At 38.7% G+C, this 27833-nt stretch overlaps 1 protein-coding gene and 1 pseudogene across 18 annotated transcripts in view; one reads left to right on the top strand and one right to left on the bottom strand.

Moving 5' to 3' along the window:
• The window catches only part of NCOR1 (nuclear receptor corepressor 1), a 156021-nt gene that overhangs the window by 98904 nt on the left and 29284 nt on the right, over positions 1-27833 (bottom strand). For all 18 annotated transcript variants that reach the window (XM_044249178.1, XM_044249177.1, XM_044249190.1 and 15 more), the window contains exons 3-6: positions 25637-25767; positions 15825-16017; positions 9306-9488; positions 1753-1866 (exon numbers count right to left, since the gene is read on the bottom strand). In XM_044249178.1, coding sequence (XP_044105113.1) covers positions 1753-1866; positions 9306-9488; positions 15825-16017; positions 25637-25767 — 621 coding nt within the window. The remainder of the gene's footprint in view (positions 1-1752; positions 1867-9305; positions 9489-15824; positions 16018-25636; positions 25768-27833) is intronic.
• LOC122907278 lies at positions 2217-7175 on the top strand (annotated as a pseudogene).

Genomic DNA, 27833 nt, shown 5'->3' with positions numbered 1-27833 from the left:
GCTAATTAAGAAATTCAATCAATTAATCAATATCGCTAAATTCAATTTCTTTAAAAACTGACTCACACCAAGAAGTCAAAATTTTACTCTATACGATTCGTTTCCACTATTAGCTCTAATCCCTGCTTATTTTATCTCTGAGGTCCTAAACTGGCCATGAAACCCATCAGCCCACAAAAGGATTTTATTGCTCTAAAGAGTATTTTTTTTATAAGATTTTATTTATTTATTTGTCACAGAGAGAGAGAGATCACAGGTAGGCAGAGCAGCAGGTGGGGTTTGGGGGGAGAGAGCAGGCTCCCCGGTGATCAGAGAGCCCAATGTAGGGCTCGATCCCAGGACCTTGAGATCATGACCTGAACCGAAGGCAGATGCTTAACCCACTAAGCCACCTAGGCCCCCAAGAGTACTTTTTTAAAAGCAGGAGATTCCCATAAAACACCACGCTCCTGGCTTTCCTGAAACAGGGAGCAGCTATCAACCTTGGAACCTTGGGCCACACTCCTGCTTGACCAGAGTCACTGATCCTCCAGGAAAGCCACAAGGCTGTCCTCGTCACTTGCTTTATGTACAGTTCATTCTCACTGGATACATCTTCAAACAGATCTTCAAGGAGATTGCTCTGTCCATTCAACAAACTGGACTGGTTTTGAACCCAGGCAAAAATAACGTTAATTGCCCATATTTTTACCTGTCTCTGACAGGTAAAATATCCTATTATATCCTATTATATATCTGATGACTTTCAGTTACCTATCTATATATATACATGTATATCTGGTCTAAGATCATTCCCATAAATGTGTATGTAATAATTAATTGACAGTTGCCTTTCTTAAAGCCAATCTCCTTTGGGAACTGGGCTACTGTAAAGTTATAGGTTGCCTGTGTAAGACGTACTGATTCTGATGACTCCACTCACTACAAAGAAAACCAGTTACAGCAACAATCTCAACCTCTACCTTATGACCATCTTTAGCTAAGAGGCCTATTCTCTCCCATAGTACTTAAAGCATATTCTTCTTCAGACTGGGAACTTCTAGAAGCCCAATGTTAAGGAGCTCTGTGGGAAAGTTTTCTTTATATTAAGATGAATCCATTTCCCTTTAACTGCTAGTTCCTGGTCTGGATTCCAGCCAAAAACTAACTTGAAATCACAAAATTTTTCACAGAATTGACGCCTGGCTTTTCTAAATCGATGAGTACTTTTAATTACAAGTATAAAAGAAGAAATTGTCTTAAAGCAAAAAAGCAAAGTCTACCTAAAGGTCAATGGCCTCACATTTTATAACTAAAATTCAAACTACAGCCCAGCTATCAATTCTAAGCTAACAACGCAAGTCATTTCTACATCCGATGGACCCATCTCTCATAGGATGACATCAGTATTTGGCATCAAATTATCCTTTATAAAGTGAAAAATTACAGAATGGCTTGTTTTGTATTATGTGCTACAAACTTACTTGCCAATTTTGTATGACAGGAGAGAGATACAGCTGAGAAAATTATATACTCATTAAATAATACTGATGCAATATACTATATAAAATATTAATTTAAGATACACCTATCAACTTTTCTTCAATCTCTAAGGAAAAAAAAGATCAAGCTTTAAAGTTGAAGAACATTAAAAATTATGACAGAAAACAGGTCTTAATACAATTAGCATTACCACAGAACATACTGATAACTAAAAAAGGCACAGCCAAGTGCTTTTACAGGCCTGTGCTGTAAGAAATGGCATGAGCTTACCCGATTCTCATCATAAATAATTTGGACGATACTGCGGTGTTTCTGCTCCACGGGAGGAGGGGACACAGGCTTCTCAGGCTCAGGAGGTTTAGCTGCTTCTTCTTCCAGCTGTTGCTAAGAGACCCAGAAAGAAAGAATCAGGCATCTGATGCAGTCACCCCTCTCCGTAATTAATCGCCAGAGATAACACATGCTACTGAGCAATTCTATGGGATTATCTTCTAATCTTCTAGGTCTAAAGAACCCAAGGTTTCTAACAAATTCAATCAGATTTATTTTGACTAAGAACTAAATAACATAATTATTAGAGAAATCCTTTTGTATTTTAATTCGATCCATTTAAAAGCAAAATCATAAGAAAAGCTAAAACATACAAAAACTACTCCCATAGACCTCCATCACAATGACCTTTTTGTAGCACAGGAAAACACTTTTCTATGTTACAGATAAAAGAGTACGCGCTAATGTCTGGTATGAAAAGCCTCATGGCACGTTAACAGACTCATCCATAACTTGGAACAGCACCATGTGTAGCACCCCCAGCCAACCTTTATATTTTGCAATCAAGAGGAACTGGCAAAACTACAACTTTGTGTACAGCTGCAAAACAAAAAGTGATCAGCATTGCTCTGCCTGGGGTTGAGCCTCAGGGTCACCCCTTTCAAGTGGTGGCATCCTGGGATCCTTTCTAAATCTTACTACAATCCTGAACAAGTACATAAACCACTCATATATGTAAGGCAGGAATATGAATTAATCCTTTCTACCACAAAGATTTCTGAGAAGATTAAATAACTCGGTATATATGAAGCACATTACAACTATAAAAGTTCAGTAAATATTACCTACAATTATTACTGAACCGAGAAGGGACTTTGCTTGGTTCACTGCTTTTTATTTTTCAGCCTTTAAGCCAGGGCCTGATACCTAGTAAATGCTCAACACAGAGCCTTGTGAGTTTACTGCCTAAGATGACAGCAAAGACACTGGGTAAAGATGTTAAATCTACTAAAGCCTAGAGGAAAAAATATCTGTATTATTCAGCTGACAGTCAAGACTCCTAGTCACGTAAGTCGGACCAAGCCAACCTAAGGATAAAATGCCTCCAAGAGACAAGCTTCAAGGACCACCTTGGAATTCTAAGTACTTTTGCAGGCTGCTATCTAAGGAAGCAAAAGACAGATATTTGGAGCTACGAAGTCATTTTTATGGAATTGAGTTCTTCAACCATTCACTTTCTTTCGTTTGTTCAGAGGGCCTTCTTTTAGGATCCTCGTTAAACAGCTATGGAGAAAGGAATAAACAAGCTTCCAGAAATCACATTTTGTTCTTAGTCTGGACAAAACTACTGTAACAGAAAGACTAAAAACAAAAACAAAACAAAAAACAAACTTTCCTCGCTTATTTGTCCTTTTACATGAACTTTAAAATAATTTTGCAAACTTAAAAATACTTAGAATTTTTACCAAAATTGTATAAAACATACACAATTATATAAATTAATGATGTTCACATTCTTTCAATTATTAATACTGTGTTGCTCTGCATCTTTGGTATATTTCTTTGTTTACTCAAGTTGCCCTTTATATTCCTCAATAAAATCTGCAGCCCATAAATATACATATATATCATAAAGGTCATATAACGTATTTCATTATTTTTAATTATTAGTGGTTTACACATTACTGAGCATTTACTATATGCACATATCATATAATCATCACATCATTTTGAAGGTATTATTAGCAGTACTACTACTATATCACAAGTGGAGAAACTAATGACCAACTCAGCAGAATCAGACCCACTGACACTTAAAAGAATTGTCAGGCATATTATTATAAACTTATTAACAAGACTCAAATAAGAGATGGCTGAACATTTTTTTTAAAGCAAGGTAATATTTTTTACATGATGAGATTTAAAAATCAGCCTAAGAGAAATTAAAGCAATAAAAACATAACTGAAATTGAAGACGTATTTGACAGATTAGTTGTAACTGAAAAGAGAAATGCAAACAGAAAAACAGAAATGAAGAAATTGCCCATAATTAAGTCCCAAGAAGCAACAACTGGGAAAGAAAAAACAATGAAGAAACAGAAGACTAGAGTGTAAGATGTTACACCTAATAGGAATTTCAGGAGATAACAATGAAACCATAGAAAAAGATTTTCTTGAGGAAAAAAAAAAAAAAAAAAGATAAAACAGCTTAGAATTTTCCAGAACTGATTAAAAACTCCCAACACATTCGAGAAGCCCAAAGTGTTGTAATGAGCACTGGGTATGAAGTAAGGCTAATCAATCACATACCTATATACCGCTGAAACAAATAATATATTATATGTTAATTAATGGTATTTAAATTAAAAAAAAAAAAGCAGCAGCTCAATGAGTCTTAAGCTGGACAGATTTAAAAACAAAAACCCATCCCTAATACATCAGACTATCCACAAAACAATACAAATTAGAGTAAGGGTTGGTGTCTTAAGAGTGGAAGCCAGAAGACAGTGTGCTGGGACAAAAGTAACACCCAACGAATAAAAATATCTTTCAAAAAACAGGCATAAATGGAAGAGATTTAAGTCACAACAACCGAATATTTAATCTGCCAATGAACGTAATCTCACTAAAGGAAATTCTGAAGGATATTCTTCAAGCAGAAGCATATACCCCCAAACGGGAGATCTGTGTTGCGAGAAGGAATGATGAGCAAATATGAACGACAAACACATGGGTAAAGCTAAATGAGCACTGACTGTATAAAATAAAGTCTTTGGTGGTTGAAATAAAACAAGGAAGAACTAAACATATGACGAAAGTAGCACAAAAGCTAGGAGAAAAGAGAAAGAAATTGAGAAGTTCTATGCCCTCAATACTTCTCAAGAAGAGAGTTAAGGTACTAATTAGCTTTAGGCTTCAAGTTAAACTGGCAGGGGTGGGGAGGAGCCACAATAAACAAAAAAAAATACTGGATAAAATCCAAAGCAGTGGGGTAGAAAAATATGTAGTGAAACAAATAATCAATCCAAGAGAAGGATTAGAAAAAACAAACGAGAATACCGAATTCAAGCATAAAAAAGGACAAATAGGGACGCCTGGGTGGCTCAGTTGGTTGAGCAGCTGCCTTCGGCTCAGGTCATGATCTCAGCGTCCTGGGATCGAGTCCCACATCGGGCTCCTTGCTCGGCAGGGAGCCTGCTTCTCCTCTGCCTCTGCCTGCCTCTCTGTCTGCCTGTGCTCGCTCTCTCTCCCTCTCTCTCTGACAAATAAATAAATAAAATTTAAAAAAAAAAAAAAAGGACAAATAGTATAAAATAGTTAAAAATAATTGAGGGTATTACCAATTGTCATAATCAGGTTAAAAGAACCAAATTATCCTGTGGAAAGACAGGTCGTCAAAACCAGGTAAAAAAACAAAATCCAGGGGCGCCTGGGTGGCTCAGTGGGTTAAGCCGCTGCCTTCGGCTCAGGTCATGATCTCAGGGTTCTGGGATCGAGTCCCGCATCGGGCTCTCTGCTCAGCAGGGAGCCTGCTTCCTCCTCTCTCTCTCTCTGCCTGCCTCTCTGCCTACTTGTGATCTCTGTCTGTCAAATAAATAAATAAAATCTTTAAAAAAAACAAAAACAAAAAAAAAACAAAAAAACAAAATCCAGCTATTTACCTACATAAGAGATATACCTTAAATATAAAAGCACAGAAAATAAAAGGAAAAAGAGGGCCCAAGTGACTCAGTTGGTTAAGTATGACTAACTGGGCTCCGTGCTGGGTGTGGAGCCTACTTCTAAAACAAAAAATTCCCAACATTTTGGGGTGCCAGGGTGGTTCAGTCAGTTAAGCGTCCAACTTTTGATTTCAGCTCAGGCCACAATCTCAGGGTCATGAGATCAAGCCCCATGTGGGAATCTGCGCTGCATGTGGAACCTGCTTGGAATTCTCTTCTCCCTCTGCTCCCCCATTCCTCTCCAAAAAAAAAAAAAAGAAGGAAAGGAAAAAGATAAACGAGTCAATAGCAACCAAAAGAATGCTGATCTCATTACATCAGTATCACGCAGAACAAATTTTACAGCAAAAAGCATTACGAGAAATAGAATGTCATTACCTTATAATAGAAGGTTTCACTGACCAGGAAAATAACAACTGTAAACGTGTATACACCATCATGACCTGAGTTGAAGGCAGATGCTTAACCGACTAGGCGACTCGGGCATCCCACTATGAAGCTTTTAAAAGGACAATATAGTTAACTGATCCAGGGCAGTCTTACATAAGATCTAAACAAATTCTGTTCACCAAAAAACACAATTAGGCTCAAAGACCTAAATCTAAGAGCTAAAACAATAAAATTTACAGTTGAAAAAAATAAAATTTACAGAAAACACAGGACTCAATCCTTGCTGCTTTTAGATTACGCAATGGTTTCCTGGATAGGAGACCAAAATCTCAAGTAATGAAAGAAAAAATAAACGGGGCTTCAACACAAGTAAAAACTTTCGGCCCTGGTGTGATTCAGTTCTACACGGCTGTTCCCTGTAACGGAAGTCTTTATTTCCAGCTGCCTTCTCTCCCATATAAGATTCCCACTCCAAAGAAGGTTCAGTGGACAAGGACATGAGCCCCTGTGTGGCCCCAGAAGTATCTTCTCAGTTGTGAGGCCAACAAGGGCCAAAGAGTATCATTTTAAAGTGGATATTGATGAAAATGAACATGAGTTACCTTTAAGAATGGTCGGTTTGGGGGCTGATGCAAAAGTTGAATTGCACACTGTTAAAGCAGAGGCAATGAATTATGAAGGCAGTCCAACTAAAGAACACTGGCAACTTTGAGAACATCTGTACAGCCAATGGTTTCCCCTGGGGGCTCTGAAATAACACCACCTGTGATCTAAATGTGGTCCAGGTCCTGTACGTGTGGACAGCACCTAGCAGCTGTGGAGGAAGACAAAGAGTCAGAAGATGAAGGTGTGAAACTCCACAGCATATCTGGAAAGTGATCTGCCCCTGTAACTGACAGCAAGTTTCCATAGAAAAAAAGTGAAACTGGCTGATGAGAATGAGGAAGCTGAAGAAAAAGCTCCAGGGAAGAAATCTATACTTGATTCTCCAGTCAAAAAGGCATTAAAAAAAAAAAAATCAAGCCAGAATGGAAAGACTCAAAACCATTAACTCCAAGATCAAAAGGTCACAAATCCTTTAAAAAAGGAGGAAGAAAAACGTCCTAAAACAGCAAAAGGATCTATTTCTGTAGAAGACATTAAAGCAAAAATGCAAGCAAGTCTAGAAAAAGCACGCTGAACGGTCCTGGTAAATTAAGCCCAAAGATGGGGAGAGGAAAAAGAGAGACAAATATAGTCCATACTGAAAATCAACAATCTAGACGAAAGTCTTCTATTTTAATTTCAATCCCCGTTCCTGGTTTGCCACCCACCCACACCCCCTTCCAGGCTGGAAGCAATCTCCCTCCTGACTTCCCAAAGCACTTTCATCTGACTGTTCTGATCCAAGGAACCTTATACTTCGCTCTCTGTTACTTGTGCATTTGACTCACCTCTTTGACCATGTTTTATCACCTTTGTATCTCCCTAGCTGCTCAATAAATACTTACATGAGTCAAGTAAGAGGGGGGAAAAACCCCTTTTGTACACCAATGGATACTATCAGGAAAGTGAAAAGACAACTCACAGAATGAGAGAAAATATCTGCAAATCACATGTCTGAGTGTCCAGAATATATAAAGAACTCTTACAACTCAACCATAAAAAGACAAATAACCCAATGAAAAAATGGGACCAGAATCTGGATAGTTCTCTAAAAAAAATATACAAAAGGCCAACAAGCACATGATCCTTAATCATGAAGGAAATTAAAATCAAAACCACAATGAGATTCCACTTCACACTGAGTAGGATGGCTATCAAACAAACAAACATGTTGACAAAGAAGTAGAGAAAATGGAGCCGTCCCTCATACACAGCTGGTGGGAGCATAAAATGGTGCAGTCACTGTGGTAAACATTCTCATGGTTCCTCAAAAATTGAAACACAGATTTATCATATGACCCAGCAATTTCACTCCTAGATATATATCCAAGAGAACTGAAAAAAATAATGGTCACACAAAAACTAGTACATGAATGTCATAGCAGCATGATTCATAACTGCGAAAAAGAGCCAAAAAGTGAACACAGGGGCGCCTGGGTGGCTCAGTGGGTTAAGCCTCTGCCTTCAGCTCAGGTCATGATCTCAGGGTCCTGGTATCGAGCCCCACATTGGCCTCTCCGCTTGGCAGGGAGCCTGCTTCCCCCCACTCTCTCTGCCTGCCTCTCTGCCTACTTGTGATCTGTTAAATAAATAAATAAAATCTTAAAAAAAAAATTTAAAAAAGTGAACACAACCCAAATGTCTATCACCTGATGAATGAAAGAACAACACATAGCATATCCATGAAGTATGATTTTATTCAGCCATAAAAAGGAATGAAATACTGATACAAAATATAACATGGGTGAATCCTGAAAACATGCTAAAAGAACAAACACACAAAAAGTCACATATTATATGATTCTATTGACCTGAAAAGTCCAGATAAAAATCTATATAGCCACAGAACAGATTAGTGGGTTGCCAGGGGCTGGGGGAGGGAGGATAGAAGGTAACTGCTAACAGATATACAGTTTCTCTTTCTTATTTTTTGGTTTCTTTTTGAAGTGATAAAAATGTTCTAGAATTACATAGTGGTGATAGTAGCACAACTTTATGAATACATTAAAAGTCACTGAAATTGTATACTTTAAAAGGATTAACATTATGGTATATGAATTTATTTCAATTAAAAAAAAAAAAAAAACCTTCCTCATCCCATCCCCAAAAAGCACAATGACAAGCCACAAATGAGCTAGCTGCCATACACGTAAGTGACAAGAGACTTTAGGAAATAGTAAAATTAAGAAAATGACAATATAACAATCCACATAAGGAACACCAATAACTCATAAACAAACAACAATAAGCTCTCATTCCTAAAACGGAAATGTAATGTAAAATCTCAGTGAGAGCTATTTCACATCCAGCTGAAACAAATGACCAGGTGAAACCAAGCATATGGGCAAATGAACTTGTAAGGCCGTGGTGGGAATGCAACACCGAGCTGCCATTTTAGCAAGTTTGGTATCATCTAATACATGCAAAGATGCACATACACTCCACCCAAGCAATGCCATTCTTGTGCCAGTGCCCTAGAAAATTGGTTTAAACGTGAACCAAAAACACAGCACTACAGTATCAAATAGCAACAAACCACGAAAACCCCTCCAGTAAGATCAAAAACAGAACGGACAACAAGATTTGCTCTCTGTAATCAGAAAACACAGCAGGGAAAATGAATGGATACAACTAAGGAAACTAAGAGCAAAAAAAAAAAAGTAAGCCACAATACACGAGACATGATTCCACGTACAAAAAGTTGAAAGCTATGTAAAACTCAACATTAGCTTCGTTAGAAAGACAAACATACATTCTTAGAACATCAATAAAAGACCAGTAAAATCAAACACTTACTTGTTTCTTTTTCAGTTTAAGGATCTGCTGTTCTACTTTTGCAATTTCTCGATCTACACGATCCATACTCTGTATTAACTCTTCCTTTGAAAGTTTTGAAGGTGAAGCATTTTGATCATCTCCACAGGGTTGCCCAGAGATTGGAGAGGATGGAGCTTCATGTTTGCCTCCAAATGCTGGATCCTTTAGAGGAGAAAATCAATAATTAATTCCTCGCTAATAGCCAGTATCAGTGTGAAGATTCACTTAACTGAGAAAGTCCATTTGAAAACACAGCAGAGCCGTGTATGCTAGTACATGGCTGGTGTCCGGAAGGAGCAATTTTCACACACGCACACGGGCAACACACCCTACTGACCTCTATACCACTTTCATAGTGTAGACGTATCGTTCACTATTTTGAATATCATAAAAGCTACACAGAATGAGGTGGCTAAGAGGCCAAACAGCCTTTAGTTAATGCTTCAGTGAGATTACAGAGAGTATCTGGGGAAATAATAATGCAGTCGTAACAAAGGAAGATACCAATTTCTTAATCATTTCCTTACAATGGTTCTTCAAAAGGTCTGAACTTACAGGCTAGGAAAACTAGAAACTCCATGTGAAATCTTGTACCCACCCAACTTAGAAGTTATGATATGCCCAACTGTTCCCAACAAAAAGTTTTCACACTTTCCAGTGGCCAAGAATCAGATACAGAAATGACCTAGGAACTTCTGCTGCTACTAACACCTAGACCTACTCTTATATAGGGCAACCAAGCCTGCCCACACTACAGCACACATAAGATCTCTTAACCAATATGTCAGCCATTCAACCTCCAAATCAGAGAATTATAGCACAAGGAAAACCCCTCCACCCAAAACCTACCACCCTGTCCACACACACACAGACACACACAGAGTTTATTAATTTCCAGTCTAAGGTGAAGATATAAGCAATACTGTAAAGCAGATGAATGTTAGATTAAGGTACTCGTTTTCTCCAAGCTATAAGAAGCCTAGGATGAGCATAGTTCAAAGGACTATGGAGCCCTAAATGTATTAAACAACAAGTAACTGGGAAATCAGCAGTTCTAACCAAGAATGCACATAACTGTACCAGGATGGTTGTTCCAAAAGACCCTGGAACAGAGATTTCAGCTAAAATATGTGTATTCCTGAAAAAGCTCATATTCTATAATAACATAAATCTAAGATTTCTGGGGAAAACGGGATTATGGCTATTGTTTAAAACCTGTACAACTTTGTCAGCAGAGCACTATCAAAAACATGAATAATTCTGATAGAGGTAATAATACAAGTGAGCTCCAGAATCAGCTGCAATCAGCCTACAGTCAATCTTTGCTAGCTTTACACCGAGTGGTCCGTGCTTCTGTTGTGAAGATGTAAATCCTTGAGGTCATTTGCTTCCAACAGAAAACAGTATGTTTCATCAAAATAAAAAATCCAATTCAGGGTATCTTTATCAACCTTTATCAACCTTTAAAAACAAAAAATACAGGAGATAATATCGTTATGGTTTCTTTTCAACACTTGAATCTGCACTAGGTTAGCTTAAAGTGAAACACAGAGCTGTTCTTGAATGCACTAATTTTCAAATCTTCTTAAGGTCTTCAGACATCATAAAGGCTACTTCTTGTAATTATGAAACAGCTTAATCCTGAGAGCTCTGAAACATTAACGTGCAGAAAAAAAAAACATTCAGGAACCACCGAGGCTTCATGTTATATTAAAACATTCTCCTACCATATGCATATGAGTTCATTTGTGTTACAGAACACATATATAGCAAAGCAGATTATATTTCAATTCTGCACATTTTTGAAATGTTCCTCAGGTGATCTGAGACATGCCCTAAGAACTATTACAAAGCAGTATTATCCACTGATTTTCATTCTAGTTAAATATCTAACCCGAAAAACAATTCCTTGAGTGCCTACTATATTATATGATAGGCACTAGGTAGAAAGGGGAACAAAACAGACACAAGGCTCGCCCTCATGGAGTTTATAATCTTGTGCTGGAACATACTGCTAGCTATTTTGGGAAAGGAGTTAGAGTCCTACCTCACATCTTGTATCACAACAAAAGCCAAATAGTAGCAAACATTTAACGAGATTTATTAGCAAATTTCAGGGAGCCCCAAACAAACAAAAAAGGGTATTCATGTTATCTTGGGTTTAGAAAAGCCAATAGCAAAATATATATATAAAAAGAGACTGATGGACTAAATAAACATGATCTTCTATTTATCAAGATAGTAATAAGACATTTAAAAAACCAAATGAGAAAAATCATTTCCAAAATGTGAACTTTACAGCTCAATATAAAATCAAAACAATACTGCCAGAAAAATGAACAGATATGAAAAAACTCATAAATCAGGAAAAATGAATAACCAATAAACAAATGAAAAACATGTTACTAAAAAGCAAATAAATACAGTTAAAAATTCATCAAATTAACAATGATTTTTTTTTTTTTAAAGCAACAACTATGTGGCATCAACAAGGCTCCACAAGAATTGGGCACCATGGGGCACCTGGGTGGCTCTGTTGGTTAAGTCACTGCCTTCAGCTCAGGTCATGATCCTGGAGTCCCATATTGGGCTTCCCCTGCTTTGCAAGGAACCTGCTTCTCCTCTCCCTCTGCCTCTCCCCCTGCTTGTACACACTCTCGCTCTCTTATCAAATAAATAAAATCTTAAAAAAAAGAAAAGAGCTGGGCACCCTATGCTCTGCTGTCAGGAATACAAATTGGCCCCATTCTCTGGCAGGGCAATCTAGAAATAACCATGAAAACCTGAAAAATATGTTGACTCTGATCTGAAATCGATCCTACTAATACGAATTTACCTTAAGGGAAGAAGTAAGAATAAACACCAAAAAACTCAGCCTGAAGTACAAATATCATTGCTCTAATGAACAAACAGGTAACCTGCATTTATGACAAATTACTTTATACCCATATATGGAATACTAAGTAACCCTCAAAATATAGCTACAAACTTAACTGACACAAAAAGAAGCTCATGACATATTTAAGCAAAAATAAAATTACATACAATGCACAAAGTGAGCACGTTAAGATACCCACCAAAAGACAGAAGAAAGGACCAGAAAGTTAAAAACTACCTCTAACTGGTAAGCCTGTAAATAACTTTCTCCTTCAGGCTTATCTAATTCTTCTATAAAAGATACACCTGGGCGGGGCCCCTGGGTGGCTCAGTGGGTTGAAGCCTCTATTTTCGGCTCAGGTCATGATCTCAGGGTCCTGGGATCGAGCCCGGCATCGGGCTCTCCACTCAGCAGGGAGCCTGCTTCCTCCTCTCTCTCTGCCTGCCTCTCTGCCTACTTGTGATCTCTGTCTGTCAACTAAATAAAGAAAATTAAAAAAAAAAAAAAAAAAAAGATATACCCGGGCTTAACAACATTGGGGGGAAAAAAAAAAGCTAAACTAACAAATGCTAATTCTTTCAAAACCCCTACTCCTTTTTTTTTTTTTTAAATTTTCTTTATTTATTTGACAGACAGAGATCACAAGCAGGCAGAGAGGCAGGCAGAGAGAGAGGGGGAAACAGGCTCCCCGCCGAGCAGAGAGCCAGATGCGGGGCTCGATCCCAAGACCCCGAGATCATGACCGGCGCTGAAGGCAGAGGCTTTAACCCACTGAGCCACCCAGGTGCCCCAAAACCCCTACTTCTTAATAAAATAAAAAGTCTAAATAAGTAGAATTTTTTAAAAAGGGGGGGGCGGTGCCTGGGTGGCTCAGTGGATCAAGCCTCTGCCTTTGGCTCAGGTTATGATCTCAGGGTTCTGGGACTGAGCTCCACATTGGGCTCTCTGCTTGGTGGGGAGCCTGCTTTCCCCTCCCTCTCTGCCTGCTTCTCTGCCTACTTGTGATCTCTGTCAAATAAATAAATAAAATCTTAAAAAATAAATAAATAAAATAAAAAGCCACAGTTTACAACTCAGGGGGAAAAGTAGGAACAGGAGGCAGGGGTCATGGGTTTTCAACTCAGGAGGCATCACCTATGGCACTTACTTTTTCTTAACATCTGTTTTCTCTACTATCAAATGGAACACAGAATGTACTATGATCCAACATGTCACATTTTAATGAATGAGACTTTAAGATCCCTTTCTGCTAAAACATCCAACAGCTATAAATAACATCCATAGTAATTTATTCAGCCATAGAAGAAGACTTTTATTCACTGTATCTTTTTTTAATGCTATAAAACATTTCTTATAAACCCACAGACTATAATACATACATTTCACACGGTGACGCAACCCTCAAAAATCCCAGAAGTTAAACTCATTTCTAGCTTATCACAAGAGCTTTTCCCCTATTATTTTGCAAATTTTCAAATTTATGTAAAACTTGAAAGAATAGTAGAATGAATAAGCATCTATCCTTTATCCTTCACTGGTTACCTTTTGCTATTTTTGCATTCTCTCTATATGCACACACCTACCTTTTTTTTTTTTGGCAAAACTATTTGAAAATAAACTAAAGACATTATTCACTATCTTTTTTAAATTTTTTTAAGGTAGGCTCCAGGTCCAGTGTAGAGCCCAATGTGAAGCATGAACTCCCACCCTGAGATCAAGACCTGAGCTAAGATTAAGAGTCTGACACCTAACTGATTGAGCCATCCAAGCACCCCCTTATTGACTGACTGATTGATTGATTGAGAGAGGGAGGGAGGGGGGCAGAGAAGGGAGAGAGAGAATCTTAAGCAGGCTCCACACTCAGAGTGGAGCCCAACTTGGGGCTGGATCTCACAACTCTTAGATCATGGCCTGAGCCAAAATCAGGAGTTGGATACTCGACTGAGTCACTCAGGTGCCCCCATATTCACTATCTTTTAAATCACTTTTCACTGCATAAAAACTCAACAAAAATGTGTGGGTACTTATTTATCTGATCTCAAATTGAAAAGGGCCATTAGCCATGAAGGTAAATAAACATTATGGGAGAAAGATCTGCTAACAAAAAGGGGAGAAGGGAGGGCAGGGACAACAAAAAGGTTAACACTACACTGTTAAAAGAGTATCAAAGAAGTAGTTGATGTTTTCTAAAACAAATACTTATTTAGTACCCACTACGTGCCAGGTACTTCCTAATCTGAAGACTTAATGATAAGCAAAATACACAGTGAAAAAAAAAAATAAACTCAGCAACAAAATGAGGGCACAATGCACAAACATGCATTTCACAAAAGGCAAGTAACAATAAACACAAGAAAAGGTTTGATCTTAATCTTCTCATAAATTCACAATATATACTGTGTGAAATATCACAAAATATGGTTACATAATAAAAGTAGTTCTCTCCAACATTATAAAATTATAGGTCAAACTATGGAGAGAAACCAAATGTCCATCAACTGATGAATAAAGAAGTGAAACAGGGTGCCTCAGTGGCTTAGTCAGTTAAGCATCTGCATTCGGCTCAGGTCATGATCCTGGGGTCCTAGGATCAGGCCCTGAGTCAGGGTCCCTGCTCAGTGAGGAGTCTGCTTCCCCATTCCCTCTAACCACCCCCCACCTGCTCTGCTCTGATGCTCTCTCTAATGAATTTAAAAAGGGGGGAAAAAAAAAAAAACCCACTAGGTGTGGCATGTATCTACAATGGAATATTACTCAACCATCAAAAATGAAATCTTGCCATTTTTGACCACGTGGATGAAGCTAGCTGGTATTATGCTGAATGAGTAAGTACGAAAAAGACAAATACCATATGATCTCATTCATATATGGAATTTAAGAACAAAACCAGATGAACATATGGGAAAGGGGAAAGAAAAAAAGGAGAGAGGGAAAACAAGCCATAAGTGACTCTTAAGGACAGAGAACAAACTGAGGGTTGATGCAGGGAGGTAGGTAGGGGATGGACTAGGTGGATGAGGGGGTTAAGGAGGGCACTTGTGATAAGCACCAGGTGTTATATGTAAGTGATGAATCAGTGAATTCTGAAGAAACCAATATTATACCTTATGTTAACTAAAATTTAAATTTAAAAAAAAAAGTGCAGGTAATGTTTTTCCTCTGTATTTTCAAGTTTTCCAATGAAACCATTTTTCACATAAATTAGGAAAAAAATTTATTTTCTTTACAAAAATTACAAGCATAGCAAATGCAACTGAATTTAAGGGGATTATTTTAAATTTAATTAAAATTTAACAAAACTGTGGTCATCTTGAGAACCACTGACCACATTTTACAGCCCAGCGAGCCAGTACAAAGTGCTTGAGATTCATTCAATAGCAATTTTTCTTTACAGCAGTCCACAGATTGTTTTCATTTACCAAAAGTCAAAAGTACTGATTTTAAAAGTCTGGAGCACTAAGTGTGTGGTTTTCAGTTTTGTTTAACAAAATTTTTACTTTCCCATAGCACTAACCTTTAGAGACTGGCATAATCAGACTTTCTTCGGGCGCTGCGCCTGGCTATGGCTAAATCAACATTACAGACCGACAACTCCACAGGGGAAGAGAACAAATATTTACCTTCTTAGCATCCGCAGAAGACCTCAACCCTTCTGGCAGCGTGTGCACTACAGGTAAGACCGCAGCACTGACGCGCTGGAAATGGGGATCGGAAACCTGCTCCAGACGTGGTCGTTTGGATTCCAGTGAATCATGATCCACAGGGGATGGCCCCGGGTGAAACTGTTCATAGCCAGTTCTCCTTTCTTGAGGCCTAACACATAAAAATGAAAGAAATGCTTGAAAATTGTAAAATGATGCACAACTTCCTGATAACATTCCTGGCTGGACTTTGAAATAAATGAGAAAATTATGCTTACCTTTAAAGTGAACCCCTGCCCCACTTCCCCCAACCTAGAAGAAGAATATACATAAAGTGCTATTAAACTTCTAACTCTAATAGAAAGAAGATTCTTCAGGGGAGATGGGAGTGGCAGCAGGAAAGTGAAAGACCTAACAAAAGATTTCAATTTGCAGAAAATTTAGAGTTGCTGAGGAATAACCCTAAAATATTTTTTAAAACCTATGCCATAATAATTGAATTTAGTATGATCTTAACTAGGACAGCCACCATTTTGAACCAATGATAAAAACAAGCAGGAAAAAACAAATCTCCCAGCAACTGTACATGGAAACATAAATGACTTGAGTTGTGATACTAAGACTTAAAGATGAGTCTCTTGAGTGGAAATGTAACATTGCTTTGAAATTCTGACCCACAAAATACATATTCTGTCTAGCTTCTGCAAGCATGTAAGTGTCTTGAAAGTCAGGAATCTGTCTCTGATCCTTTACATGAAGTACTGGGTGTCCATTAATTTCACTTTCCCTTTCCTACCGAAGTATTTACAGAAGCAACATTTTTCTTTGTGGCCAAGCTTTAAACAAATGTCTCACAAAACATTTCTCAATGAAGAGGATTATCACTGCGTTTCCTTTTTATTTTTTTTAACTTCTTTTTTTTTTTTTAAGATTTTATTTATTTATTTGACAGACAGAGATCACAATTAGGCAGAGAGGCAGGCAGAGAGAGAAGAGGAAGGGAAGCAGGCTCTCTACTAAGCAGAGAGGCTGATGCATCCCAGGACCCTGGGATCATGACCTGAGCCGAAGGCAGAGGCTTTAACCCACTGAGCCACCCAGGCGCCCCAACTTCTTTCTTTTTTTAAGAGAGGAGGTGGGAGCGGGCAGAGAGAGATGGGAGAGAGAATCCCAAGCAGGCTCCACACCCAGCACAGAGTCCAACCGAAGACCATGACCTGGGAAGAAATCGGTAGTCGGCTGCCCAACTGACTGAGCCACCCAACCACCCCATCACTGGGTTTCCTTTTTAGAAGAGATGATGAAATAAACCTTGATGTCTTTAAAATTATATTTCAAAATCTGGGGGCACCAGTTTGGCTCAGTTGGTTGTGTCTGCCTTCAGCTCAGGTCATGATCTCAGGGTCCTGGAATCAAGTCCCACATCGGGCTCCCTGCTCAGCAGGGAGCTTCCCCTGTCTGCTTCTCCATCTCCCTCTGTCCCCTTCCCTGCTTGAGTGTGTGCTCGTGTGTGCTCTCTCTTGGGTCTCTCAAAAAAGTATTTTTTAAAAATCTTAAATCTTGTTCAAGACATAAATCCCATTATCTTCTTAAAATCCACAATGATGTCGCAAAATATAATGCAGTAGAAAGCCTCAAGAAGACAAGGATGGCTGCTTTTCCCATTTGTCTTCAATATAGTACTGGGAGTTCTTGTCAGAACATTTCAGCTAGAAAAAGAAATAAAAGGCCTCCAAATCTGAAAGGAAGACATAAAGTATTTCTATTCAGATGACATAATCTCATATGTAGAAAAATATCAAGAGTCCACCCAAGTTAGAGCTCATAAATAAATAAAAGCAAAACCATAGAATACAAATTCAATATGCAAAAATTAGTTGTATTTCTGTATACCAGCAATGAACAATGTGAAAATGAAATTAAGAAAACAATTCCAGGGACGCCTGAGTGGCTCAGTCAATTAAATGTCTGCCTTCGGCTCAGGTCATGATCCCAGGGTCCTGGAACTGAGCCCCACATCGGGGTCCTTCCTTGCTCCATGAGGAGCCTGCTTCTCCCTCTGCCTGCCACTCCCCCTGCTTGTGCTCACACCCCCTTTCCCCGCTCCGTCAAATAAGTAAATAAATTAAAAAAAAAAAAAAAGATTTATTTATTTATTTGAAGAGAGAGAGAGAGCACACACTAGCAGGGAGGAGGACCGAGGGAGAGGCAGCTGAGCAGGGAGCCCACTCAACTTGTGGCTCGATCCCAGAATCCTGGAATCATGACGTGAGCTGAAGGCAGACAGTTAACCAACTGAGCCACCCAGGCGCCCCGGAAAAGCTTTTAATATCCAGAATATACAGAAATCCTTCCCACAAATGAAGAATAAAAAGACATCCCCCTTCAAAAAAAAAAAAAAAAAGAAACAAAGAAAAAAAAAAGAGAGAAGAAAAACCTGCAAAGGATTTAACAGACATTTCTCCAAAGATATACAAATTAACACATGAAAAGATGGTCAACATCATTCAAAACCACAATGAGGTACCATTTAATACCTAGTAGAGTGGCTTAACTTGTTTTTAAAAAGGGAGGGGGGATAACAAGTGTTTATGAAGATGTGCAAAAATTGGAACCTGGTGCAGTACCCCTGGGGATATAAAACTATATAGCCACTGTGGAAAAATTCTGCAGTTCTTCAAAAAACTGAACACAGAATTACCATATGACACCGCAATCCCACCTGGTGTACAAGATATATATCCAAAAGGACTGAAAACAGGGACTCTGACACAACAGTACTAAAAATGGACTCAAACAGACACTTGTACACCAGAGTTCAAGCATCCTTCACAACAGCCAAAAGGAAACAACCCTTGTCCACTGACAGACAAATGGGTAAACAAAATGTGGTATAGGCTTCATCCAGTGGCCTATTCTGCCACAAAAAGGAATAAAGGTCTGACACATGCCACAATATGGGTGAACCTTAAAAACATTATGCTAAGTGAAACAAGCCAGACACAAAAGGACAATTATAAGACTCCACTGATATGGCAAATTCATTGGGAAAGAAACTGGATTAGAGGTTACCAGGGACTGAGAGGAGAGGGGGAGGGGGAATTATTGCCTAATGGGAACAGAGTTTCTCTCTGGGGTAATGAAAATGTTCTGGAAATAGTGGTGATGGTTGCACAACGTGGATGTTTTTAATGCCACTAAACTGGAACATTTAAAAATGGTTAAAATGGTAAATTTATGTTACATACATTTTACCACAATAAAAAAGTTCACACACAAATTCTTAGAATCATGATTAATAAAGACTCGCCTAAGAACTAAAGAGAGATCTGAAAGGCTACCACAAAAATTTTATATTAGAAGGTTGCTACTACTTGAATGGATGATTTACACTCTCTTTCACCAGTTAGTCTTTTCCATTCACTCAACTCAGTGGACTCTGACTTAATTCCCCATCGTTTCATCGTATTACAAGAAGTCACCACTCACTAAAAGTCAGCAACGATCTCCTGATACTGAAAGCAAGGGAATATTTTTAGACATATGCTGACCCGTCTGCTACATCTTATCCTTTACTCACTCCCTCCTTCCTGAAACTCTTCCGCCTCTCGGTTTCCAGGACACTGTCTGCCCTGCTTGTCACGGTCTAACATAACAATCTTCTGCTGGCACACACAGTGGTTCTCCACGGGGAAGCACAGATCATTTTAAAACAGTCAATTTCCAGATATTCTGAGCTTCCTGATCCACTCTTTACCTACACTGACCTGCTGCATAACAGACCTGAAGCTCTCCCCTCTCTGCTTCTCCCACAACTGCCCCTTCTCTCGCGTGGACACCCAAAAAGCTGAGAAAGCTCAGCTTTCTTGGACCTGTCACTGGAGCACTGACCCCCAAGTGTAAATACCACCAGGGCTGCAAAGAAACAAATCCTTTCTGCAAGCCAACGGTTCCCAAATGTGTGCTTTCAACAAACTTGATGAAGTTCAGTTGTTAACTAACATTTTCGCCTTAGATAAATATGTGATTTAGGGTATACCCTTCACGAGAAATTGTTTTTGTGAATAAGATTTCATGGTACCTTCATAAGAATAAAACATAAGAACAGAGTACATTCTGCCTTTATTCTATCAATAAGTAATATTTTGAAAACAACCCCGTCTATCTCATTAATGCACAGATGCATTTCCATGAAATTTTACTTATATTTGATAAATTTCTCATTTTCTTTTTCTTTAAGATCTTATTTATTTGTCAGAGAGAGAGACAGAGCGAGAGCACACAAGCAGGGATAGCAGGAGGCAGAGGGAGAAGCGGGCTCCCTACTGAGCAGGGAGCCCGATGTAGGATTCAATCCCAGGACCCGGAGATCAAGACCTGAGCCCAAGGCAGTTGCTTAACTGACTGAGCCACCCAGGCACCCCATGTTTCTCATTTTCTTAAATGATTGCTATTCTGATCAATCTTGTAATAATAACTATATTTCAATCTAAAAATTTTTTATCTTTAGAAACAGATCCTTCTACATACTTTTTTTTTTGGTAAAACAGGAGATAGGCTGATCAATAAATGACTCTCAACAATCAAAATGAATCACATTAGGATACATTTTGTGGGAAAAAAAAAATCAACAAATGAGTTCCAAGGAAAAAAGGAACAAAATAAGAAGTTCTGCCAGGGACAAGTTTGTTCATATATAGTATCATTTTAAGCAGATGAGGCCATCAAATCACTATGGTAATTAGATTCCATCAGATAAGCTTATATTGCAGCAGTTTTGCTTTAAACCATCATTATACTTTCCAGATGACAAATTATATTCACCTTTTAAGATGTATGAAAAACTGATGTCAACTTAAAAATGTGTAGTATATCTTTTGAGAAACACGAAAATAGCCAGTTTGAAGACCACTATTTCAAAATCATTTTCCTTCCTTCCTTCCTTCCTTCCTTCCTTCCTTTCTTTCTTTCTCCTTCAGAGGTTTCTGCTTCATGGTATCTTTAGATGTTGGGGACCCTCTGGGTTCATCTTTAAACTCTGGTTCTTCTCATTTTCCGCCCTCCCTGGATCACACGTACCAATCTAGGTCCTCCCCTGAGCATGATGGATACATCTCCACCTGGAAGTTTTACTGGAACCTCAAACTTAACTCTTACCAAACTCAAGCTGTCTTTCCCTCGCTGCTCTTTCTTCAATCTCTAGCCCAGTGTCACAGCAATGGAACCAACAGCCGTCCCGCAAGCTGTAAACATAACATTCAACCAGGTCTCCTCCGTTGCCTTTGCCAACTGTCAGGACTTGGCGGCCTCACCTCCTGACTCCAGCCTGTCTTGTCTCAAACTCCATTTCACCACCATACCTTATGCCCACACTCTTTCTCTTTCGGGTCTCTCATATATTCTCTCCGCTTCTAGTCTATACATCTCAAATTCATTCCCCACAGAGCAGCCAGAGGTCATCTATCAGAAACAAGGATCCAGCATTAGACTAAAGCCCCAGCCCAGCCCCTCAACAAAGCACTCAGAATGAGGACCACTGCTGCCCTGCAAGAAAACTGTGTGTGAAATGTCTATAAGCAAATGCAATCCTCTGGTACACAGGGCCTAGCCAACTGCCCAAGAGGGATTTCAGCCCTCAGTTGTCCCCTCAACCTATAAAAGTTAACTTCCAAGTATCACATTTCACCTCTAGCGAATCTGCCCATGAGATTTACCCAAGCCAGAAGGTAGAATACACCCAGTGTGGAAGAACATAAGGCTAAAAGAACACAGGACAATTAAGACAAACACTGAGTACAGAAAGTTCTCTTTCCATCAAGAAATCAGGCTAGGGACACCTGGGTGCTCAGTCAGTTAAGTGTATGTCTTCAGCTCAGGTTATGGTCTTGAGGTCCTGGGATTGAGCCCCAAGTTAGGCTCCCCTCAGCAGGGAGTCTGCCTGTCCCTCTTGCTCTGCCCTATCCCTCACTAGTGCTCGTTCTTTCTCTCTTTCTCTCTCTCTCTCAAATAAATAAAATCTTTAAAAAAGAAAACAGGCTATTTCCTATTTCAGCTTGTCCATCCTTTTTAGAAGAACAAAACTACTCATGGATAAATACATGTATAATTTAACATTTAAAATCTAAAAAACAAATGTAATTTTATATTGGAATCCTGGGGGAGTTAAGCATGAAATCTGCATTTTATATGAACATACTGCCTTTTAAAAACTAACACCAGTGGAAAGGTACAGCCACTTTGGAAAAACAGTCTAGTCATTTCTCAAATGGAAAATAGAGAACTATCATATGATAAAGCAATTCTACTCCTAGGCATATTCCCAAGAGAAAGGAAAATCCATGGCCACATAAAAATGTGTGCCTGAATGTTCCTACCAGCATTATTCTTAACAGTTAAAAAAATGAAAACTCAAATATCTGTCAACTGATCAATAGATAAATGAGGTATAGAAAAAAAACAAACATCAGATTTTCATACCAAAAAATTTCTGTAGACTTTAAACTTAAAAGTTTGACTTCCATGACCTCCTAATACCACCTTTAAATATGTTTAAAATGAATTAAAGTTATTAGTTGAGTTTTTTACTGTAATATACCTATACCTTATCATTTTAATTTTAAAGAAGAGATAACCCTCATTTAGGGGGAATATGTCATAAGCTATTCGAAAACCGTGGTCCACAAACATCATCTACAATTACCTCAACCAGTTTTATTTATGCCTAGCTATGGAAGGCTATTCTCTGAAACTAAATTTAATTCACCTAAATTTTCAAATTTACAAGCATGATTTGACTTCTCTTATTTGCTCAAAGGAAAACCAATTATCTGAGTATTTCAGTGAGTTTTTTATAATATCTGAAATGACCTCAACTATTCTGCATCTTTTCTTTTTTGTTGTTGTTGTTTATTTGACACAGAGAGAGACAGCAAAAGAGGGAACACAAGCAGGGGAAGTGGAAGAGGGAGAAAATGTGGGGCTCGATCCCAGGACCCTGGGATCATGACCCAAGCCAAAGGCAGACACCTAACAACTGATCCACCCATGTACCCCCAAAAAAATAAATAAAATCTTAAAAAAAAAAAAATGGGACTTTTTTTTATTAACCTAACAATTCAAGTCACCCCTGAAGCAAAAAATACATTATGTATTAATAAAATACAAAAATAAAATAAAACAAAAGGCAAAAAAAAAAAAAAACAAAACAAAAGGTAGTAGTATCAAGTCATTCCAGGCGTACTCTTCAACTGCCTATCTTTAAACTGTCTCCCAGTATCTGCATTACCTCTAGGTCCTGTAGTTTTATCATTTTTCACTATCAAGATTTGCTACTGACGTTCAGTGTTGGAACCATAATTCATCTAGGTGCCTCACACAGACTTTTCACCTAAGGAGGTATGCGGCTTTACTAGTCCTTTCACCATGGCTTCCATTTATTGGCTGAATTCCATCACCTAGAAATTCTTCAAGAAGTTTTAGATGATCAGTGCTTTCATGTCTAAAACTGTGTGCCTATTGCTTTTGTTCTTAAAATTAAGTGGCATATAATATTCTTAAGATCTCAATGTCTTTTTCTAGCTACTGCTCTACTATCTTCTATCCCTGTAGCAGCTTGAAGCCAGACTCTTTTTCTTCCCTGTCAAGGATTTTTTTTTTGCTTCCTGGATTCCCGATTCTTTCACTTACCCTTGAACTTTAAGAACTGAACCAGGATCCGTCTTAGTGTCAATAATTCTGTGTAAGTGATCCCTGGAGCAAGATAAGCCTTATCAGTCTGCAGAGCTCTTCCTTCACTTTGCCCCCCCCCCAAAAAAAGGCTTCTTCTTAAATTATGAATATTATTTCCTTTCCTTTACAGGTTCTTCACCTCAGAAACACATGGTCTTATGATATGTTGGATGATTTTAATTTATCCTCCATATTTACCAACTTCTTTCTAACGGTATTCATTTTTATGCTTCTGTACCACTCTGATTATCTCCAGACTTTCTTGCAAGACAAAAGTCTAAATTTTAGCCTCACCTGTTCCATTCCTTTATCTTATTTTATATATTGAATTTATAGTGGTGAGCTTGGGCACACTGGAATGTCCAATCTTTCATTTTATCTAATTGGGTTGCCTTGTACCTTTTAAAGACCTTATTATTAATTTTACTTCTCCTGTAGCACATAGCACTGAGGGGGGGAAAGTTCTTCAGTTTTCATCCTCTTACCCAATGGGGTCTTTATTTTTGATACTCTATACTGCTTTCTTTAATTTTCCTTTCCAGGCCTGTCTTTGCCCCATTCCTGGCATCATTACTGTACTGCTCGGGTACACCATGTGCAGTCCCACTCAGATTTTCTCTTTGGTATATAGAATGGGGGGGTTTTCCTTTGTGGGGCATTTGTCTATAGATAGAGGACTGGGTTTGGCTTTCTATATTTTTCTAAAGCCTGAGGGAACAGGGAAATGGGGCAAAGGAGAGGGAAACTTGGCTGGGGCTATGATAGCCTTTGTTGAGGATCCTGGTTTCCTCTACAAGCTAGACACATAACCACTCATGACGGCTCTGGCTCATCACTTTGGAAAAAAGCACACCATGCCTGCCCTTCCTGCAAGATGGCACAATGGGATTCCCAAGCAAACAACTCATCACCACTATACCCTCACCATGTATGTTTTTCTCAAATCCAAGAGTATTTATGAGAAACCCTAGGATTTTACTGACCCTCTTTCTTCCTTCAATACTACTTCTTTGAGAGCAGAATTAGAAACTAGGAGGCCACATCATGCAAGATTCTTCTAAGTCCTTTCTTGAGTGCCACTTTTCCGAGTTTATAGCAATGTGGCTGTATGCCTTTCCTTCTATATACAGGGTGATTTTTGGTCATTTTTTGAAGAGTTATTTTTGTATATTTGCTAGATATTATGGAGGAGAGTGACCTCAATTCTCTCCACAACATTCACCAGAAAAATGTATTTTATAATAATTTTAAACACAGCCAAATAATTTCAATCCTTTTATCATCTTCAAACCTGAACAGTAAACATATTTTTAAAATAGAAAATCAGATTCTTTATAAAAGTGCTAAAACAAGAAACCCAAAAAGGCCATTTAATAAAAGGAGCTATTATATTTCAAAATACTTTAGATTAAGAGCAAGGATGGGGTAAGAGAGAACAGAGATGTAAGGACACTGGGGAAAATGAATGTCTACCATGAACAGGGCCAACAACTCCTCTCCTTTGAGGACACTGCCATTACTATTCTCAAAAGTACAAGTGAGAAAACTAAGGTTTGAGGAGTCTGCATCAGTAATTTGCAACCCTAGCTGCCAATGAGAATGACCTGGGAAACTCCAGACATACGCAGACGCCTGGGCCCAATCCCAGGAACTGATTTAATTCTTCTGAGATGGGGCTTTGGGCATCAAGTTTAAAAACCAAGGTGGTTCTATCATGCAGCCTAAATTAAGAACACATTTATACACACGACCAAGATTACAAGCTGACCAGGATCGCAACCTAAGTCTACCTGACTTCCCACTACACAGCAGAACTATGAACTCTGGAAACAAGAGCTAAGAGTTTTTTTTGTTTTTGTTTTTGTTTTTAACTATTACGGTAACTACTCCAAAAGATCAACAAACATAAAAGAGCTCAAAATGTAAACAATAAATGACCCGTCATGGCTTGGTTATACAATTATAAAAAATAAAAACCACGTTAAACCCAATGGCACACCTGTGAAGCAAACACACACTTGAGAAGTTCCATCCCAGACGGAAACACAAAAGAGCGCCGTTACCTGTCAGAACCCGGGTGAAATTCTGAGAGCAGGGAGGGTCGTCTGCGAAGCTGCTGCTGCTGCTGCTGCAGGAGCTGTGATGCCTGGCTGACTTCAAGATGAGAAGAACGATAGTCAGGGACTGCAAATTCCTAGTATTAAAACAATCATAAATTACTTATTAGCCAAAAATTGAAAAGCGTCATGAAATTAAACCATGTATAAATGCACAGAGGCAGTTACGGCACTAAGTATGGAAGGAAACAGCAATGATGATTTCCACCTTCCACTGGTCTGATTCGTCCCCATGAACCTAAAACAATCAACTTTTTTTTTTAAGATTTTTAATTTATTTATTTGACAGAGAGAGACCACAAGTAGGCAGAGAGGCAGGCAGAGAGAGAGGAGGAAGCAGGCTCCCCGCTGAGCAGAGAGCCCGATGTGAGACTCAATCCCAGGACCCTGAGATCATGACCCGAGCCGAAGGCAGCGGCTTAACCCACTGAGCCACCCAGGGGCCCCTAAAACAATCAACATTTTAACTGAGTATCATTCAAAAGAATTCAAAATGAAATTCAGTATTCAGTCTATAGTTGACTCATTCTCCTAAGAAACATACATTACAGTAACTTCCAATCTGTATTATTCAAGCGGTAAGATCTCAAACTCATGTGTTCAATATGAAATTCTAAAAAGCGCTCCTCCAACCTCAAATTCAAAATGGGTGAGCAGGAAGGGCCACAGAAGCCACTGAGTTAAATCCACATATATCGGGGGGCGCCTGGGTGGCTCAGTGGGTTAAGCCTCTCTGCCTTCGGCTCAGGTCATGATCTCAGGGTCCTGAGATCAAGCCCCGAATCAGGCTCTCTGCTTGGCAGGGGGCCTGCTTCCCCCTCTCTCTGTGCCTGCCTCTCTGACTACTTGTGATCTCTGTCTGTCAAATAAATAAACAAAATCTTAAAAACAAAACAAACAAACAAACAAAAAACATGTATATCTACAAATGAAGAGAAAGAAGTCCAGAGACTCAACCTGCTAGTTCAATGTAATAGTTTCTCCACCATTCCAGGTGGGCGTTTTGAATGTTTGTTCTCACACTTTTGACTTTCTGTTGAAAAGACAAAAGCTTCTTTTCAAAAGAAACCTATTAACGTTAACAATCATAAACAGATACTTATACCTAGAACTGACAAATAACCCAGGAATTCTCATACGTGTACACAAGACGTAATTAAAAGCATATGTTCACACACAAAACTTGGGGATACAAATTTTCAAAGCAGTGTTATTCACAATAGCCAAAAAGCAGGAAGAATCCAAATGCCCAGTGACTTACAATGGATAAACAAAATGTGGTGCATCTATACAGTGGCATGTTAGTCAATCCTAACAAGGAATGAAGTATGGTAGAACCCAGATGAACCTAGAAAACATAATGCTAACTAAATAGAGAAATAAGAGACCACATATCTTATGATTCCAGTTATACACCATGTCTATAAGAAACAAATCAACAGAGACAGAAAGTAGATTAGCGTTTGCCAGGGAATGGAGGGAAGACAAGAATTGGGATTAACTGGTATGAGGTATGGGTTTTATTTTGGATGACAGAAAAGTTCTGGAAGGGGTGCCTAAGTGGCTCAGTCAGTTAAATGTCTGCCTTCAGTTCAGGTCATAATCCCAGGGTCCTGGGACTGAGCCCCTGGGTCAGGCTCGCTGCTCAGCGGGGGAGTCTGCTTCTCCCCCTCCCTGTGCCCCTCCCTCTCCATATGCTCTCCTCTCACTCACTCACTCAATAAAATCCTTTAAAAAGAAAGTTTTGGAATTAGATAATGGTAATGGATGTCCAACACCGTGAATATACTAGAAGCTATTATATTATGCACTTTAAAATAGTGACCTTTTTTTTAAGATTTTATTTATTTATTTGACAGAGAGACAGACAGCAAGAAAAGAAACATCAACAGGGGGAATGAGAGAGGGGGAAAAGGCTTCCCGCCGAGCAGGGAGCCAGTTGTGGGGCTTAATCCCAGGACCCTGGGATCATGACCTAAGCTGAAGGCAGATGCTTAATCAAATGAGCCACCCAGCTGCCCCAAAATGGTGAGTTTTATATGAATAGTATGTCAACAAAAAAATTTTTTAATCATAAACAGAATAAAACTGAGCAGTACAGACTGAAACAAGGAACAGATAAGAGAGAGCCCAGCATAATTTT

Source organism: Neovison vison, chromosome 5 (assembly GCF_020171115.1).
Source record: "Neovison vison isolate M4711 chromosome 5, ASM_NN_V1, whole genome shotgun sequence".
Taxonomy (NCBI): Eukaryota; Metazoa; Chordata; class Mammalia; order Carnivora; family Mustelidae; genus Neogale; species Neogale vison.
This window is presented reverse-complemented; position numbering and strand designations above follow the sequence as displayed.